The sequence below is a fragment of the Callospermophilus lateralis genome, chromosome 10 (genome assembly GCF_048772815.1).
Source record: "Callospermophilus lateralis isolate mCalLat2 chromosome 10, mCalLat2.hap1, whole genome shotgun sequence".
NCBI classification, from domain to species: domain Eukaryota; kingdom Metazoa; phylum Chordata; class Mammalia; order Rodentia; family Sciuridae; genus Callospermophilus; species Callospermophilus lateralis.
This window is the reverse complement of record NC_135314.1, coordinates 118,896,236-118,914,925: the sequence shown is the minus strand read 5'-3', so window position 1 is coordinate 118,914,925 and position 18,690 is coordinate 118,896,236. Positions and strand designations below refer to the sequence as shown.

The window sequence follows — 18,690 nt, the reverse complement described above, 5'->3', positions numbered from 1 at the left end:
TTCCACTCCTAGTTAAATACCTAAGAGAAACACAAGCAATTCTCCATATTTCCATAAGAGCATTGGCTAAAAAACATTCACAGCAGCATCATACATCACAGGCAAAAAAGAGAAAAGAGCTGGGTATGGTGTCGCATGCCTAAAATCTCAGCAGCTCAGGAGGACTGCAAGTTCAAAGCTAGCCTCAGCCTCAGCATCTTAGTGAGAAGTGGTTGGGATGTGGCTCAGTGGTTAAGTAGCCCTGGGTTCAATCTCCAGTGCACACCCCCCTAAACAAACAAACAGGAAACAACTTAAAATGTTTATCAATAAACAAATAAAATACAGTATATTCATGTAGTAGAATGAATATTATTCCGGAATAAGGAATGAAGAACCAATACATGCCACAACACAGACGAACCTTAAAAAAATGCTAAATGAAAGAAGACACAAGGGTCCATATAATGTACATTTCCATTTATATGAAATATTCAGAATAGGTAAATCTATAGAGAAGAAAGTCGATCAGCGGTCACCTAAGACTGGGAGGGATGAGGGACTGGGGAGTGCTGGTGCAGTATTTCTTTCCTGGTGGTGAACTGGCAGTAAAGGTTGTGCAATTCTTTGACTGAACTGTACATTGTCAATGGATGAACACTGACATTCATAGCATATGAACTGTACCTTCTTAAAGTTGTTAAAAACAGTCACTGTTTTAACAGTCTTCCCATGCAGGACCAGCATGTGGCTGTGCCACAGATGACCTACACCCTTAGTCTGACAGGACTCCAATTGTTGCGTGAGCCTGCATGAGCCATCGTGTGCTAAGAGCAACATCAAACTGCTGTAAAGGCGTAGGAACCTCCATGCCAGGTTCTCAAGTTACCAGAAACTCACCCATTCCAGACTAGCACTGGGACCCAGACCACACTTGTCAATTGTCTTAATATATTAAGTTCTCTTCTATTACTAGTTTACCAATAACAACAATGTATAGTTGATTAACCATATCTTATATGGTTTTCTCTGTATCTACTGATTATTTAGTTCTTCTCCTTTATTTCATAAAAAACCTAGATTCTCAGCCTCCTGCCCACAAACAGCCAAGAACTCCATATCTAAAAGCTACTGGGGAAGTTGCTCACCTTCCTAAATTTTTCTCTTCTCTAGTTTTGGCCTCTCTTGTTCTTACCACCTCAGTAACTTTCTGATGGCTTCAAACAGATAATTCTGTATTTCATTCAGTCTTTCGGGCTATTCTTGGAAGTAACACTAGGCTATGGCCAAGTTTTTCCTTTAACTTTTGTTACTGTTAATCATGTTTTAATCTTTTTGAAAAAAATTTTTAAGCAATCACGTTTTAAACTCCTGAGAATTTCCATTGCTCCTTTTTTATATTTGCTATTTTTGTTTTATGGATATTATCTCTTAGGAAACTTCAGACTTCTCAAAGGATGATAATTAGAACTCTCTTTTTATTGTTCTTCTCTGCTAACAGGAATATTACTATTTCCTATTCATTTGGGACTTTTGATTATTTACCTTGTTCTTTGTCCTTCATGACAGTTTTCCAAAAGTGTCTTGTCCTTTCATGTTTATGAATGTTGGGTTCAGGTGTTTCTTTTTTGCAGTATTGGAGACTGAACAGAGGCACTCTATCACTAAGCTACATCTCCAGCTCTTTATTTTGAGACTGGGTCTGACTCCATTGCTGAGACTGGCCTTAAACCTGCAATCCTGCTCAGCCTCCAGCATCACTGGGATTACAGGTGTGCACCAAAATGCCCAGTGTACATGGGTTTCTTGTGTTTATGTCTGTGTTCCTAAGAAGGTTCTCCCCACATGCAGAAAGCTCACTTCCCATATACCATGTCTGTGTATATGAATGGGCCATGGTAGCCAAAGAGGTTAATGGCAGGTAGTACTGCTGTTAAGCAGCTTAGTCATCTTTTCCCCACAGACACAAAAGCCAGAATGAGGAAAGATTATTCTGGAGGGCATACTAAGATCTTTAAACTCACCAGGCATGATTGTGTATGCCAGTAATACCAGCCACTCAGGAGGTCAAGATAGAAGAATAGCAAGTTTGAGGTCAGCCTGGGAAACAGCATGACTCTGTCTCAAAAAATGGCTGGTGATTAGTAGCACAGTGCTCATCTTGCATGGGCAAGGCCCTGGGTTTGACTCCTAGTACTGGGGAAAAAAATCCTTAAACTCAACTGAGGGTTTATATATTAGTTACCTCTCCATTATTGTGACAAAATACCTGAGAAAATCAACTTAAAGGCAGAGAGATTTATTTTGGCTCATGGTTTCAGAGGCTTCAAACAACCCAGGGGCACTTGGTCCTGTTGCTTTAGGTCTATGATGAGGCAGAACATCATGGTGCTTGTGTGGTGGAACACAGCTGCTCACCAGAAAGTAGCCAGACACACTTCCAGTGAGCTCACTTCCTTCCATTAGGACCCACCTCTTAAACATTCACCATCTCCACAGCACCACAGGCTGGTGTCCAAGTCTTTAGAGTGTAAGTTTTGGGGGACATTTAAGACTCAAACCATTACTGGCAGGCAGTTCTGTTTCCTTGCAACCAATTCTCCAAGTTTTGTTGTTGTTGTTGTTTTGTTTTGTTTTGTTTTTTTTAAGAGAGAGTGAGAAAGACAGAGAGGGAGAGAGAGAAAGAGTTTCAATATTTATTTATTTTTTTAGTATTCGGCGGACACAACATCTTTGTTTGTATGTGGTGCTGAGGATCGAACCCGGGCCGCACGCATGCCAGGCGAGCGCGCTACCGCTTGAGCCACATCCCCAGCCCCCAATTCTCCAAGTTCTAGTCTGGGGAACAAAATGGTTTTGGTATGATTGCTATGTATGTGGAGACAGGATGAGAGCTTCACGAGGTTTTAGAGGGCTGGTCCAGCTATACTGTTAGATAATCTTTATTTTATTGCTGTGATTCCTCCAACATTCATTCTTGCCTTTATAGCCATCAGCCCTAAGACTGGAGCCTCTCCATGACAATACAAGGAAGAATGGCTCCCGTCTCCAATCCATTCTTACTTCTTTGCCTATTCTGGGGTGTACATTTCTGTATTTTCATTTATCACTCACTATAACCATATCAGAGTCTATCTTAGAATTGGAAAATCTATACCCCACCACTTTTGATAGTACCTCTAGACATATATTTCCTTTCTTTTTTTAACACTATAATTTCAGTATGATATTAGGAAGAGGGAGAAAACATGAATATTCAGTCCCTCATCTTAAACTGAAAGTTTCCTTAAGTAGATGGGATTACACATTTTCTTAGAACCTGACACTAGATGAGAACACTGAGATATCTATTAGTTCATAAGCCAAATAAATGAACTGGGAGGAAGCATCCTTTACCAAATAAAACCAAATTGATGAACTAAAAGGATGAAAATAAAACCACTAATACACAGTAGTGTGAAAAGCATGTTACATCAGTAACTTGAAGTATTCCAATTTATAATACCCAAGGAATAAAAAATATTTATCTTTCAGACACTTATCTAAAATCCACAAATCACTGTTTTTTTGTTTGTTTGTTTGTTTTTGTTGTTTTCATATTCTACCAATAACAGGTTACAAAAGTAACCTACTTAATATGACTTACTGCAGTCCAGGGTTAAGTTGCAACATATACATTCCATTTCAATGAGAAATTATACATAGTAGGGCTGGGGCTGTGCTCAGTGGTAGAGTGCTTGCCTGGCATGTGGAAGGCATTAGGTTCGATTTTCAGCACCACATATAAATATGTTGTTTCCATCAACAACTTAAAAAAATTAGGTAACAAAAGAAATTAGGGCTGGGGATAAAGCTCAGTTGGTACAGTGTTTGCCTTGCATGCATAAGGCACTGAGTTCAATGCCCAGCATCACCAAAAAAAAAAAAAAGAGAGAGAGAGAGGGGGTGGGGGAGAGATTATACATAATATATAATAAAAATTTCAGGGGCTGGAGTTACAGCTCAGCAGTAGAGCGCTTGCCTTACATGTGCAAGGCCCTGGGTTCGAAACTCAGCACCACATAAAAATAAATAAATGAATGAATGAATAAAGGTTATTGTGTGCAACTACAAAAAAATGAATATTAAAAAAAATTCATTTCTTCTTTTTTTCTGAGTGTTGGGAATGAAACTCAAGACCTTGTACATGCTAAGATTCTACCATTGAGCAATATCCCTAGGCCTCATTCCTAATTAAAAGGAGTCAACCAGAATGTTTACATTAAAAAAAAAGTTCAGTAATGTTAAAGTTAAAACCTGACTTAATCTAGCAAACAAAGAATCACCTTCTGTGATATGAAATGTGGGGTGGGGATGGAAATAGAAAATGAGTGCTTTTCCATTATAGACCTTCACTACCTCCCTCCCTGGATTATGTCATCCAAGCCCATGACCACTTCTATGCTAATGACACTACCACTTTGATAACTAGTAAGTCTCCCTGACTTCCTATGTCTAAAACAAAACTCAATTCTTTCCACAAACCTATCCCTAACTGCTATAAATGGAAATAACATCAATGTTCAAGTAAAAGAAAATCAAGAGCCATCTTTCATTTCCCTTTTCCTTCATTGATCAATAAATCCCTCTGGTTCTACCTCCAAAACTATCCACTTTTTTCCATCTCCACTGCCAAGCCAGTGTCCCTGAAATAGTCTTTTGACTTCCACTCTGCTTCCTTAGAATTCATTAATTACTTGCAACCAGTGTAAATTAAATTGTAAGATATCCCTGCTTAAAACGCTCTCAGAAAAAAACACAAGGCCTTTAATGACCTGAAGCCCACCTGCCTCTCCATCCTCAGCTCACACCACCATTCTCCTTCTCTCTCCAGTCTATGGTGCACCCAATGTATCACACCTCCTCCCTTAGAGGCTCCGCATTTTCCATTCCCTTGGCTCAGAATCCCTGCTCCCCCACTGACTGCTGGCTATTTACCTTCTTGGCTTCTTTGCACTCTAAGATCTCCTTAGACATTTTTGAAAGTAGCTGCAACCCTCGCAACACTCTCTACAAATCACTCCCCTCTGCTTTTTATTCTAGTACTAGCAATTAAACCCAGGGGCACTCTACCACTGAGCTAACATACTCAGGTTCCCCCTTTTTAGTTTTGAAACAGGGTCTAAGTTGCTTGGCTAACTTCAAACTTGTGACCCTCCTGCTGGGATTATAGGTGTGCACTACCATACCAAGCTACCCTTTTTTTTTTCTTGCATAATATGTATTACATCTAAAATTATTTTATTTGTTTACTGCTTCCTCCCAGTGAGTTCCTTAAGTGAAGGGATCTCTCTGTCTTGCTTGTTATTATCCCTAATATCTAGAATACACAAACACCTTGCAGATACTCAAAATATATTAGTTGAATGAGTGAATTGACTTGATAAACACCACTGAAGCAGAGCTTGGGTTTTCATCATATTGATTTTGACTATATAGCTTATTATACTTTAAATTATATTAGTTTATTATGGATTATTAGTTTATTATATATAAAAAACATTTTTACTGTGTTCCAGCAGGACAAAAAAAGATAATTAAGATTAAATGAGGGGCTGGGGTTGTGGTTCAGTGGTAGAGTGCTTGCCTAGCGTGTGTGAGGCACTGGGTTCAATTCTCAGCACCACATAAACAAATTAAATAAACAAAATAAAGTTATATATAAAAAAGATTCTTGATGTTTAAAAAAAAATTAAATGAAGGGGCTGGGAATGTAGCTCAATGGTAGAGTGCTTGCCTATCATGCACAAGACTCTGGGTTCAAGCCCCAGCAACAAGAGGGGAAAAAAGGAGACAAAGGAGGAATAAAATACCACTGCACTAAATCTTATACTTATTTTGGACAAGATTTGAGGGAAAAAAAACACATTTAGCAATTCACTAGAAGTGAGGGTGAGATATAATACAGCAAGTTATACTAAAAAATAATAAGAGTCCAGTGTGGCGGTGCACATCTGTAACCACTGCTACTCAGGAAGCTGAGGCAGATGGATCCCAGGTTAGAGACAGCCTTGGCAATAGAGTGAGACCCTGTCTTAAAATAAAAAGGGTTGGGGATGTAGCTCAGTGGTAGAGCTTTACTGGATTTAATCACAACATTTTTTTAAATAAAAAGTTTTTTAAAAAATAAACACTAAGAAAAAAAAGTAACTGATTTAAACAGAGAAAAGGGAAAGTTGAATCAACGGCTATAAATGCCAAGCATCCCTAATTTCAAAATTCAAGTTCCAAAACCCTCCCAAATCCCAAATATTCCAAAATGTGAAATTCTTGAGTGTTGATATGAAACTCAAAAAGTTTGTTTATTTTGGAGCATTCTGGATTTTCGATTAGGGATGCTTAACCAATAAACTCCAGGCAAAACCATGAAATTTGAAAGACTCCAAATTCTGAAACACTCTGGTCCCAAGCGTGTTGAATAAGTAAACCTGTCCTAATAATTTTTTAAAATATTTTTTAGTTTAGTTGGACATAATACCTTTTATTTTATTTTTATGTGGTGCTGAGGATAAAACGCAGCACCTCGCACATGCTAGGCAAGCACTCTACCACTGAGCCACAACCCCAACCCCCTAGTAAACTTAATCTAGCATTTTGATATGTGATCTTTACACTTTTCTCTTATGAAGGAAAATGAAGAGAATCTTGGTATTTGTTTGTATGGTAGCAGGAATTGAGCCCAAGGGCACTTAACCACTGAGCCATATCCCCAATCCTTTTTAATATATATTTTTTTGAGACACTCACTAAGTTGCTCAGGCCTCGCTAAGTTGCTGAGGCTGGTTTTGAACTCATGATCCTTCTGCCTCAGCCTCTCAAGCCGCTGGGATTATAGACATGCAACACCATGGCTGGCAAGAATCATATTTTTTTATATTGTATTTTAGTTTGCTTTTCATCCCTATGACCAAAATACTGGACAAGAACACCTCACAGGAGGGTAAGTTTACTTGGGGCTCATGTTTCAGAGGTTTCAGTCCACAGACGATTGACTCCATTGCTATGGGTCCACAATGAGGTACCACATCATGGGGAAAGGACTCAGCAAAGGAAAGGTGCTCCATGGATGTCAGGGTCAGGAAGCAGAACGTGGGGGAAGGGGGAAGATACACCCTCTCAGGGTGCAATTCCTAGTGACCACCTCCACCTCTATTAGCCATGCCCTGCTTGCTTACAGTTCACCCTTCAAATGAGGATAACTGATTAAGTTACAATTCTCCTAATCTAATCATTTTCATCTCTGCATATTACTGCATTAACAAGAGTTTTCGGGGAACGCCTCATATCAAAACCATAACATACTATTTATAGTATATAGATTCTTAATCAAGAAACAGTTCAATTTTTGTGTATGTGTGCACATAGTACTAGGGATGGAACCTAGCGACTAAGCTTCCATTCTATCATTGAGTCCATTTTTAAGGCCTATAACATTGCTTAATACATATCTAAGAACTTGTACCTGTACTTTGATAGGATAAACATCAATAAATACCAATGTGAGTTTTCCATTAGATAGAAAAAAAACATTTTCCCGTATATTTCTATATGATACAGTGGTTCCCTGGAAGTGATCTTGTCTATTTCAAATAGTTAAGAACTGAGCTGAGTGTGGTGGCACATTCACAAACTACTTGGGAGGCAGGAGGATCACAAGTTCAAGGCCAATTGCTACAACTTAGCAAGACCCCGTTTCAAAATTTTAGTAAGTTTTTGCTGGGCCCAGTGGCACACACTTGTAATCCCAGCAGTTCAGGAGGCTGAGGCAGGAGGATCATAAGTTCAAAACCAGCCTCAGCAACTTGTCAAGGCCCTGAACAACTTCTCGAGGCCCTGTCTCAAAATAAAATACCAAAAAGGGCTGGGGATATGCCTCAGTGGCTAGGCACCCCCAGGCTAACTCCTTGGTACCCCCTAACCTTTTCAAAAGTTGAAAAAAAATTTTTGAGGATTCAGTGGTAGAGAACTTACACACCATATATGAGACCTTGGGTTGAATCCCCAATAAAAAGGGGGTGGGTGGGAGAGAAGAACTAAAGAGTGCTAGAAAATACACATTCTTCATATACAGTCCCACAATCCTCACTCAGAGCCTCTGCACTTTCTTATTTATTTATTTATTTATTTATTTGATTGTTTGTTGTAATTGGACTACAAATACCTTTATTTTGTTTATTTTTTAAATGTGGTGTTGAGGATCAAACCCAGGGCTTCGCATGTGCTAGGCGAGCATTCTACTGCTGAGCCACAACCCCAGCCATGCACTTTCATTTTAAACTAAATTTTAACATGCAGCTAACTAGTTTCTCAATGCACAGCAAATCATAGATGACAAATTAGGATAATGAAGTCAGGAAATTATTACATTGAGAGCACACAATCTAACAGGAGAAAAAAAGACAAAAGCACCTTTCAAAAAAAGTCACAAAAACTTAGAATCAGAAATAATTTTAAAAAGCATAGCTGGCAAGATTTCATTTAAAACAGTTATGATCTTAAAGATTTCAACTGCCTCTGAGATGATGAGTCTTAATAGATCAACATTAATATGGTATCCAGGGTAGTGGACTACCCAAAATACTGAACTTAGGCTCAAATAATGATTTGAAATTGATTGATTATTTTTATTTTGTAGTGCTGTGGACTGAACCCAGGGCCTCATGCAAGCTAGGCAAGCACTCTGCCCCTGAACTGAGAGTTCTTAATCCTGGCGTTAAATGATTTGATAGGCATTTATATTTTATTTAACAGACCACGAGTGATTCTACAACAACCAGAATGGAGAACCACTGTACTAATATTCTAAGAAAAGTGACATCATTCTTGAAATAGTGCTTAACAAACAAATAAGAATGTATTATGAGAAGGGCTCAGTGGCACACACCTAAAATCCTAGTAGCTCAAAGACAGAGGCAGGAGGATCAAAGTTCAAAGCCAGCCTCAGCAACTTAGTGAGATACTGTCTCAAATAAAAACTGGGAATGTAGCTAAAGTGCCCCTGAGTTCAATCTCCAATAACAATAACAACAACAATAACAACCAAAAAGGGGAAAAAAAAAGATATTATTATCTACAAATAGTTTCAATAAAACCTGTTAAAAGTTGAGGTGTGTTACAGTAAAATGGAGTATTCACTTTGGTAGAATACTTCACCTCCCAAAAGGAACGAAGGACGTTAACATTATGTAAAGAAAAACACCTCACTATTTAAACTAAATAAGTCTGGGCACCAAAAACCTCTCTTCATACTGGAATCCTAAACAAAATATTCACACTTATACTCACCTTTCTGAAAAATCAGAGTCTATAAATTCTCTAGCCCGTTTTCTATCACTAAAAAGACAAAAAGCATAAACACAACACATAAATAAGCACAGCTTTACTTAATGAATAATTTATGTATAACTTGTCTAATTCTACACTGAATATATCCAAAGACAAAAACTAACAAATATAAAAAGTATGGTCACAAAATAAAAACGATCTTGGGACAAGACATGACAAAGTAGTCTTACATTGAAATGAATTCAATGAAAATTTAGGGAGGAGAACATTAGAGACCTACAAATGAGGTTTTACAAAATACTTTTATTTTTGATGTGTGTGTGTGTGCATCTGTATGGATGCATATTAACATGCAGGTAGCTTAAAGGACTCAGCTGTCTGCTTGCTAAAATTCACCTAGTGCAGTAGCCACCATGTAAGGCCTTCTAAAGTAACAGAGTGACAAGATGAGACTCTGCATTACCCTATAAGCAAAGATGAAACAGATATGGGTTTGATACTAAAAGTGGCGAATGAGTAACACATAAGAGATATTGATTGAAATTCCCTGTGTTTCAAAGAATTAAGTAAAAACTGAATAAAATTTTTAATATCTTTGGCATTTTTCCCCTAGTTTTTTTTTTTTTTTTTTTTTGGTTCCCTAATTTCTTTTCTGGTTTTTAAGGAAATAAGAATTCATAGGAGAAATTCTGAGTATAGCCAACATATAATATATAGCTCCTATTTTATGTCTGTTAGTAACAATATAAAATATAATTTTCATACTTTCAAAGCAGCTAAATGTTGTAACAATAAAAACAGTCTTATCTCAGAGTTAAAAAAAAAAAAAAAATCCAAAGATTCAGTTTGAAGGTATTGTACTGCTTTTCTCTATTTAAAATAGGTTGAGCCAGAGGCAATTTGTGTATGACACACAAAGTAAACCAAAATTGATGATTTCAAAAAACATTAGTTTTTAAGAATTATACTAACAAAACAAGAACAGAAGACAAGGAAGCAATAAAAAGTCAGAGCTTTTTTTTTAAGGGGCTTAGAAACAGTCACTTGTGCCATCTTACCTGGGGACCCAGCCAGTGGCTTCTGCGATGTGAGTCTGAGTGACCATCGCTGGTGCAGGGGTGTACGGGCTCCCAATCAGAACACTTCCTGAGCTGGCTAGTCTCTGTGGTGTGCTTATGATCTGTAAGGTCAGGAACAGGAAAATAATGCTGTTAATTACTGAGAAAAGCCTACAGGCGGACAATAATGTTGATACCAGGAGGAGACCCAGCTATCTAAAAAGCACCTAATGCCAGTCATCTAAAATATAAGCTATACCTATGATTTACTTATGTCCTAGGATCTTAAAGTATCAGTATCCCCTTGTTTTATGGTGGGTGAACACTGGGGATTAAATCCAGGGGTGTTTAACTACTGAGCCACATCCCCAAACCCTCACCTTTTTTTTTTTCTTAATACCTGGGTTGTTGTTCTTTTTAAATTTGTTCTAATTTTTAAAAATATTTGTTCTAAATTGTTTTGTTATACCTGACAGTGGAATGAATTTTGACATGTCATATATAAATGGAGTATAAATTCTCACTTATCTGGTTGTACATGACGCAGAGCTATATAGGTCCTGTAAGCATATATGCACAGAGGGTAATAATGTCTGATTCATTCTACTATCACTACTACCCCTTCCCCCTCCCCTCCCTTCACTCCCCTTTGTTAGTCCAAAATACCACTATTCTCCCCACTCCCTTTATTGTGAATAAGCATCCACATCAGAGGAAAACATTTGTTCTTTGGTTCTTTGGAATTAGCTTATTTCACTTAGCATAACATTCTCCAGTTTCATCCATTTATCAGCAAATGCCTAATTTCATTCTTCTTTAAGGCTGAGTAATATTACATTGTATATATGCCAGTTTCCTTATCCATCTGTTGAAGGGCATCTAGATTGATTCCATAGCTGAACTACGGTGAATTGAGCTGCTATAAACATTGATGTGTCTATATCACTGTAGTGTGTTGATTTTAAGTCCTTTGGGTATAAACTAGGGAATGGAATAACTGGGTTAAATGGTGGTTCCATACCAGATTTTCTGAGGAATCTCTATACTACTTTCCAGATTGATCACACCAATTTGTAGTCACACCAGCAATATATGAGTGTACTTTTTCCCCACATTGTAGCCAACATTTGTTTTTGTTTATATTCTTGTTTTTTTTTTTTGGTTTTTTTGGTACTGCTGGGGATTGAACCCAGGGCCTTGTGCATGTAAAGAACCCTACTGACTGAGCTACATCCCTAGCCCCTGTTGTTGCTTATATTCTTGATGATTGCCATTCTGACTAGAAGGAGATGGAATCTTGGGGTAGTTTTAATCTGCATTTCTCTAATTGCTAGAGATGTTGAACATTTTTTCATATATTTGTTGATCAATTGTTATTTCTTCAGTGAAGTGTCTGTTCAGTTCTTTTGCCCATTCATTGACTGAGTTATTTGGTTTTCTGGTGTTAAGTTTGAGTACTTTATATATCCTGGGAACTGGTGCTCTATCTGAGATGTGTGTGGGAAAGATTTTCTCTCATTCTGTAGGCTCTCTCTTCATGTTATTGTTTCCTCTGCTGTGAAGAAGTTTGATTCCATCCCATTTATTAATTCTTGATTTTACTTCTTGTGCTTTAAGAGTCTTGTGAAGGAAGTTAGTTACTAAGCCAACATGGTGGAGATCTGTGCCTACTTTTTCTTCTATTAGGCGCAGGGTCTCTGTTCTAGTGCCTAAGTCTTTGATACACTTTGACTTAATTTTTATGCAAGGTAAGAGATGTAGGTTTAATTTCATTTTGCTACATGTGAATTTTCAGTTTTCCCAGTACCATTTGTTGAAGAAGCTATCTTTTCTCCAGTCTATGTTTTTGAAGCCTTTGTCTAGTATGAGATAACTGTATTTATGTGGGTTTGTCTCTGTATCTCCTATACTATATCATTGGCCCACACATCTACTTTGGTGCCAATACCATGCTGATTTGTTACTACTGCTCTGTAGTATAATATAAGGTCTGGTGTTCATTTTTTTTCTTTTTCTTTTTCTTTTTCTTTTTTTTTCTTTTTTTTGTGCCAGGATTGAACTCAACCATTGAGCCACATCCCCAGCCCTTTTTTGTATTTTATTTATAGACAGGGTCTTGCTGAGTTGTTTAGCGCCTTGCTTTTTGCTGAGGCTGGCTTTTTGAAATCGCCATCCTCCTGACACAGCCTCCCGAGCCACTGGGATTACAGGCATGCGCCACTGCACTAAGGTCTGGTATTGTGATGCCTCCTGTTTCACTCTTCTTTCTAAGATTGCTTTGGCTGTTCTGGGTCTCTTATTTTTCCAAATGAATTTCATGATTGCTTTTGCTATTTCTACAAAGAATGTCATTGGCATTTTAATAGGAATTGCATTAAATCTATGTAACGCCTTTGGCAGTATGGCCATTTTAACAATGTTAATCCTGTCTATACAAAGGCATGGGAGATCTTTCCATCTTCTGAGGTCTTCTTCAATTTCTTTCTTTAGTGTTCTGTAGTTTTCATTGTAGATGTCTTTCAATTTCTTTTGTTAGACTGATTCTCCAATTTTTTTTAAAGCTATTTTGAAAGGGGTAGTTTTCCTAATTTCTCTTTCAGTGTATTCATCACTGATGTATGATTTATGGGTGTTAATTTTATATCTTGCTATTTTGCTGAATTCATTTATTAGTGCTAGAATGTTTCTAGTAGAATTTTTTGGATCTTCTAAATATAAAATCATGTCATCAATAAACAGTGATAGTTTGAGTTCTTCTCTTCCTATCTGTATCCCTTTAATTTCTTTATTCTGTCTGATTGCTCTAGCTAGAGTTTCAAGAATGATATTTAATAAAAGTGGTAAAAGAGGGCATCCTTGTCTTGTTACAGTTCTTAGAGGGAATGCTTTCAGTTTTTCTCCACTGAGAATTGAGGTTGGCCTTCCCTAACCCTTTTTGTTTTGAGACAGGGTCTTACTAAGTTGCTTAGGGGCCACAAACTGCTGAGGCTGGTCTCAAACTTGTGATCCTCCTGCGTCAGCCTCCCAAGTCATTGGGATTACAGGCATGTGCCATTGTGCCTGGCAAAGCAGAAGTACCTTAAAAACTGATGAGGTAAAAATGTACATTTTAGTAAGTGAATCCGGAAGTAGTAAACTGACAACTTACAATGTCTTAGAAAAATGAAAACATTTCTTTGAAATTAAGGATACAAACTACAGTAGAGCTTGATTTACTAGAGCCTGGATAATAACAAATCAGATCTTCAGAGTCCAGTATAATGCAAAGATACTACACAATATAGGTTAGTACATGCAATTTTCTCTTACTTCTTCCACAACATTTCCTCATGTTATTAAATGAAACATTCCAGTGTATGGATTATTGCTCCCCATTATTATTATACATATGGATTTTTAATTATTCAATTATAGATTATTCAGTTAAAAATCTTAGCCTTAATTTCTATTTCCTAAGACTACATTCCAGAAAGGAAATTAATGGAATAAAAAATATTTTATTTTTTAAAATGGGTCCTTAACGTGTGTTACCAAATTGTTTTCTAGATTTTATAACAATTTTCACTGGTGAAGAGAACATGTTTTTTCCAAATATGTTTATAAGAACACCAAAAAATCTGGCAGCCTAATAATAGCTTTCAAAGTATTTTCATAAAAACAAATAAATAAGGGCATGTTCCAGTGAAGGAGGGCACTAATGGAAAAAGACTGGCCCTATGTGAATAGCTAATGAAGCAGCTGCTGGGCACAAGGGTTCTATTTTTATAAAATTTTTGAAAATTTCCATAATAGTAAGGTTTTGTTTAGGTTCTACTTGAGATGAAAACATACGAGTTAAATATAATTGTTAAGTAACTCTTCCAAAAATTTATTTTTTTTACTGTGTCATATAAGTCAAATGTCAATTAACTTTTGTCTCCATAATAAAAAAACAAAAAACCTGTCTGTATATCCAGGGTCTATAGTCATTATGTTAGTTGTTAACTTACTCCATAAAGGACCAAAGGGAAGAATTCAAAGACATTTCAAGTTCTTCATTTGCTATTGAGGTAAAGACTCAAACAATAACCTGAACAGTAATACAGTTCAGACTTCATTATTGAAGTCCAGTTAACATTTATTCATTTACTAAAGTATTAGGAACTTCAGTTAGGTTCTGTTTGTGTTTGGCATTATGCCAACCTGGGACTAGGGAGATGTTAATACTTACAGATGTTCAGAACATAATTTGAGTAACTTAATTCTGGAATTAAAAAATAAAAACAAAAGACAATAATACTGACAGATGTCTAAAAAATTCGGGTTATTAGCAATACCAAGTAAGGCATCCAGAAGCTTGTCTCAAGAGAACATGAAACTAGACAATGTATTGGTCACACATTCTAAGTATGTTTTATCTCCCACTCCTCCAAGTATCTGAGCTCACTTTCCTACTTCCCATCCAGTTGCAAGACTTTAAGGGAAGACAAACTGCCTTGCTAAACTGTGTCCTTTGCAGGGTCTAGCACAATGCTGGGGGATGCTCACAGGAAAGGCACAATAAATATTTACTGAACTGAGACAAAAGACCCAACTTTTAAACTGATAGGAAATAAACTAGGTTCTTTGTTCACTGACATTCTAGAACTGATTATGTAAAATACAATAAGAAACACTATAATATAAAGGGCACAGTTCACATGCTGACTTTGGTTACAAATAGCTTAAGAAGAAAGATTTGATATTTGACTAGTCTCTTTTCTATTCTATTCCATTCCTAGAGCAGAAGTCCTAAGCATTCCAACTGATCTGTGAAATAGTTTTATTATTTGTACAGAATTATTACTAAGGAGTTCTCTTTCTCTATTACTAGCCTACATGCTTGATTTTTCCCAATAAAAAGGGCTTTTGTGGATGGGGAGAGATGATGAAAAGAGGATGGGAAACAGGACATAGAAAAACTGACTACCTTTATTAAAAATGATGTGGGGGTGGGGCGGGCTGTGGCTATGGCTCAGTGGGTAGAGTGCTTACCTAGCATGCATGAGGCACTGGGTTCAATCCTCAGCACCACATACAAATAAAATATTGTGTCCTCCTTCAACTAAAAAACATATATTTGAGAAAAAAATTACATGGGAATGAATAAATGGATGAAGAATACATGATATATATACACAATGATGTTTTATTATACCATAAAGAGATTGAAATTATATCATTTGCAGGAAAATGGATGGAACTTGAGAACATTATGTTAATATAAATAAGCCAAACACAAAAAGGCAAGGGTCATATGTTTTTTCTCCTATGTGGAAGCTAGACAAGAAAAAGGAAAAAAATGTTCTGGGGGATGGCAGGATATCTCATGTACAACCAAGGAGATCAGTGTAGTAAAGGGACCAGAGGGAGGGAAGAAAAATACTGGGGAATGATATTGGCCAAATTACATTGCTATATTGTGTGCATGTATGAATATGTAACATTGAATCCCACCATTATATACAACTATGATGCACCAATAAAAATATGGAAAAAAAGAAAATGACTCTGAAAATGAATTGCTATGTTCTACTTTACTTTTTTTTTCCCTTTAATGTCAGATCCTTGGTTGATGGTCTTTGATAATCTGAATATGAATAACACCATCTTACTCCTTTCTCTTAACAGGGCATAGTACACAGCAATTCCTTAACATTTCCTGCATGAACAAACTGAGGGATGATAGACTCGAACAGGAAACACAAATTTGAAGTGCGCATGAGCTATACTGAGTTCCTAAACTATAATATTAATAGTGAGCTTTAAAGAAACAAAGCAACATGGGGGTAGGAAAGATGGTGGAATGAGATGGACATCACCACCCTAAGTACTTGTCTGAAGACACGATCGGTGTGACTCTCTATTTTGTATATAATCAGAGACATGAAAAATTGTGCTATATGTGTGTACTGAATTGAAATGTATTCCGCTGTCATGTATAACAAATTAGAATAAATATTTTTTTTTTTAAAAGAAACAAACAAAGCAAAAAGTAGCTAGGTGCAGTGGCATGGGTCTGTGGTGCCAGCTAGTTAGCAGGCTGGGGCAGGAAGATTGAGTCCAGGAACTTGAGGTTAGCCTGGACAACACAATGAGACCCTGGCTCAAACAAACAATCACAGAACAACAACAAAAACTCAAAAGAAAGTCAGTAAGAGCTGATCAACCACTGAATATAGGAAAATTAATTTACATTGTGACAACTTAGACATGCTTTATAGACCCAGAACCTTAATTTCGAAATTCTAAATTAAAGTCAAAAATAAGCTGAAATGACTTAAAAAAAAAAAAGTTTTAAATTTCAGAGCCTTCATGCAGGGTACAATGGTGCACACCTGTAATCCCCACAACTTGGGAAGCTGAGGCAGGAGGATCCTAAGTTTGAAGCCAGCCTCAGCAGCTTAGGGAGAACTTGTCTCAAAATAAAAATAAAAAGAGGTGGGGGGCTGGGATTGTAGTTCAGTGGTAGAACACTTGCCTTATACATGTGAGGCACTGGGTTTGATCCTCAGCACCACATAAAAATAAATAAAATATTGGTCTAGCACAACTAAAAAAATTTTTTTAAAAGCAGGGGCTGGGGATATAGTTCAGTGGTGAGCACCCCTGGATTCAAGCCCCATAATAAATAAATAAATACACACACACACACACACACACACACACACACATATACATAAATTTCAAAGTCACCCATTTTCCCTTCAAACTCCAGACAAAAAAAATGAACAAAATTCTCAAATTTTCTGAACTGCTGTCATGTATGACTAAAAAAAAAAAAGAAAAATTTCTGCCCTCACCATATTTTATGTACTACTGCCACCTACAGTTAGAAAAACTGAAAGCATAAGTATTCTGAAAAATATTATATTAAAAGATTCCATTATTTGACAAAATTTTGGTTTTCATTATAAGCATATAGCTTTCAATCTTCTAAAATAAGGTAGCTATGAGCTTATACATGCAATCATAAGGTATACACATCTATAAGATAAACTGTAAACCAAGGGCAAGTATCCCTAGTTAAAACAGTTACTACTACACCAGTACCCATTGAAAATTTTTTCATATGACCTTTTGAAATTTCTACTATCATTAAGATTTGGATTCTAAAAGACTGTGTAAAGTTCCAAGATCAAGTAGAAAAAGAAGACTGTATTACATAGATAAGTAAGATGGGATCATGGATGAGAGATTCAAGACAATTTTTATTTTTATTTTTCACAGTGCTGGGAACCAAACCCAGAACCTTGGACATGCTAGCCAAGCACCACACCCCCACCCCAGACAGTGTTGAAAAGTGACAAAAGAAGAGGAAAACCAAGGAATGGATGTACTCCATTCAAGTTGCTGTGACAAAATTTCTAACTATTTATAAGCAACATAAATTTATTGCTCACTTCCAGTGCATGAGAAGCCCAAGATCAAAATACCAGCAAATTCAGTGACTGGTGAGGGCTTCCTTGCTTCTAAGATGGAGCCTTGTTGCTATGTCCTCTCAAGGCAGAAAGGGCTAGGGCACTCCCTTCACCTTCCTGTATTAGGGTGTTTGAACCAAGCATGAGTGCAGAGCCCCTATGACTTAATCACTTTTCCAAGGCCCTCCCACTAGGATCACCAAAATGGGGATGAGGTTTCAACATTATTTTTGGAGGGTCACATTCCAATCATGGCATTATATCTAGCCCCACCCTATCCATGTCTGTCTCACATATGAAATACATTCACTCCATTCCAGTTGTCCTGTAAATCTTAATTTGTCCTAGCATTCACTCAAAAAGTCTAGAGTGTCATCCAAATCAGATAGAAGTGAGGCTAAAAGGTGTATTCTGTCCTGAAGCTATTTCAGAGTCCCCTATTCTTCCTTTAAACTCCAGACATTCTAATTTAAGAGAAACCATGTGGTTTCTCTGATAATCAATTAGACTATGAAAATCAGAGAGTAACTGAACAAAATTCTCAAGATTTTCTGCCCTCAAATGTCGAGCTGTATGAGCCTGGGAAATCAAAGTGCTTCCAAAGTACAGTGGTGGGACAGATGCAGGATGCAACATTCCCATTTCAAAAAAGGAGACATAGGAAAGAAGAAAGGGATGGTAAGTCTTGACCAACCAGGCAAAGACTTGAGAACAATTTTCTTGGGGACTCCATGCCCATGGCACAGTCCACAATGCAGTTCTCGTGGGCTGGAGTCTTCTGCCTGTGGATCTCCTAGGTCAGAGTTGCATGTCATGGCTCTTACTGATCTGATCTCAGGATGAATCCCCATGGCTCTACCAGGCACCAGGGGCTCTCTACAATGGTCACA

General features: G+C 37.1%; 1 protein-coding gene across 11 annotated transcripts in view; it reads right to left on the bottom strand.

Annotated features, from left to right (window-relative positions):
- The window catches only part of Tfdp2 (transcription factor Dp-2), a 164,528-nt gene that overhangs the window by 35,492 nt on the left and 110,346 nt on the right, over positions 1–18,690 (bottom strand). For 8 of the 11 annotated variants that reach the window (XM_076868871.2, XM_076868877.2, XM_076868873.2 and 5 more), the window contains 2 exons: positions 10,362–10,483; positions 9,304–9,351 (listed from right to left, as the gene is read on the bottom strand). In XM_076868871.2, the coding sequence (XP_076724986.1) occupies positions 9,304–9,351; positions 10,362–10,483 (170 nt within the window). Of the gene's footprint in view, positions 1–2,452; positions 2,596–9,303; positions 9,352–10,361; positions 10,484–18,690 lie in introns of those variants that run through there. The other 3 variants (XM_076868878.2, XM_076868879.2, XM_076868882.2) reach the window with 2 other exon arrangements.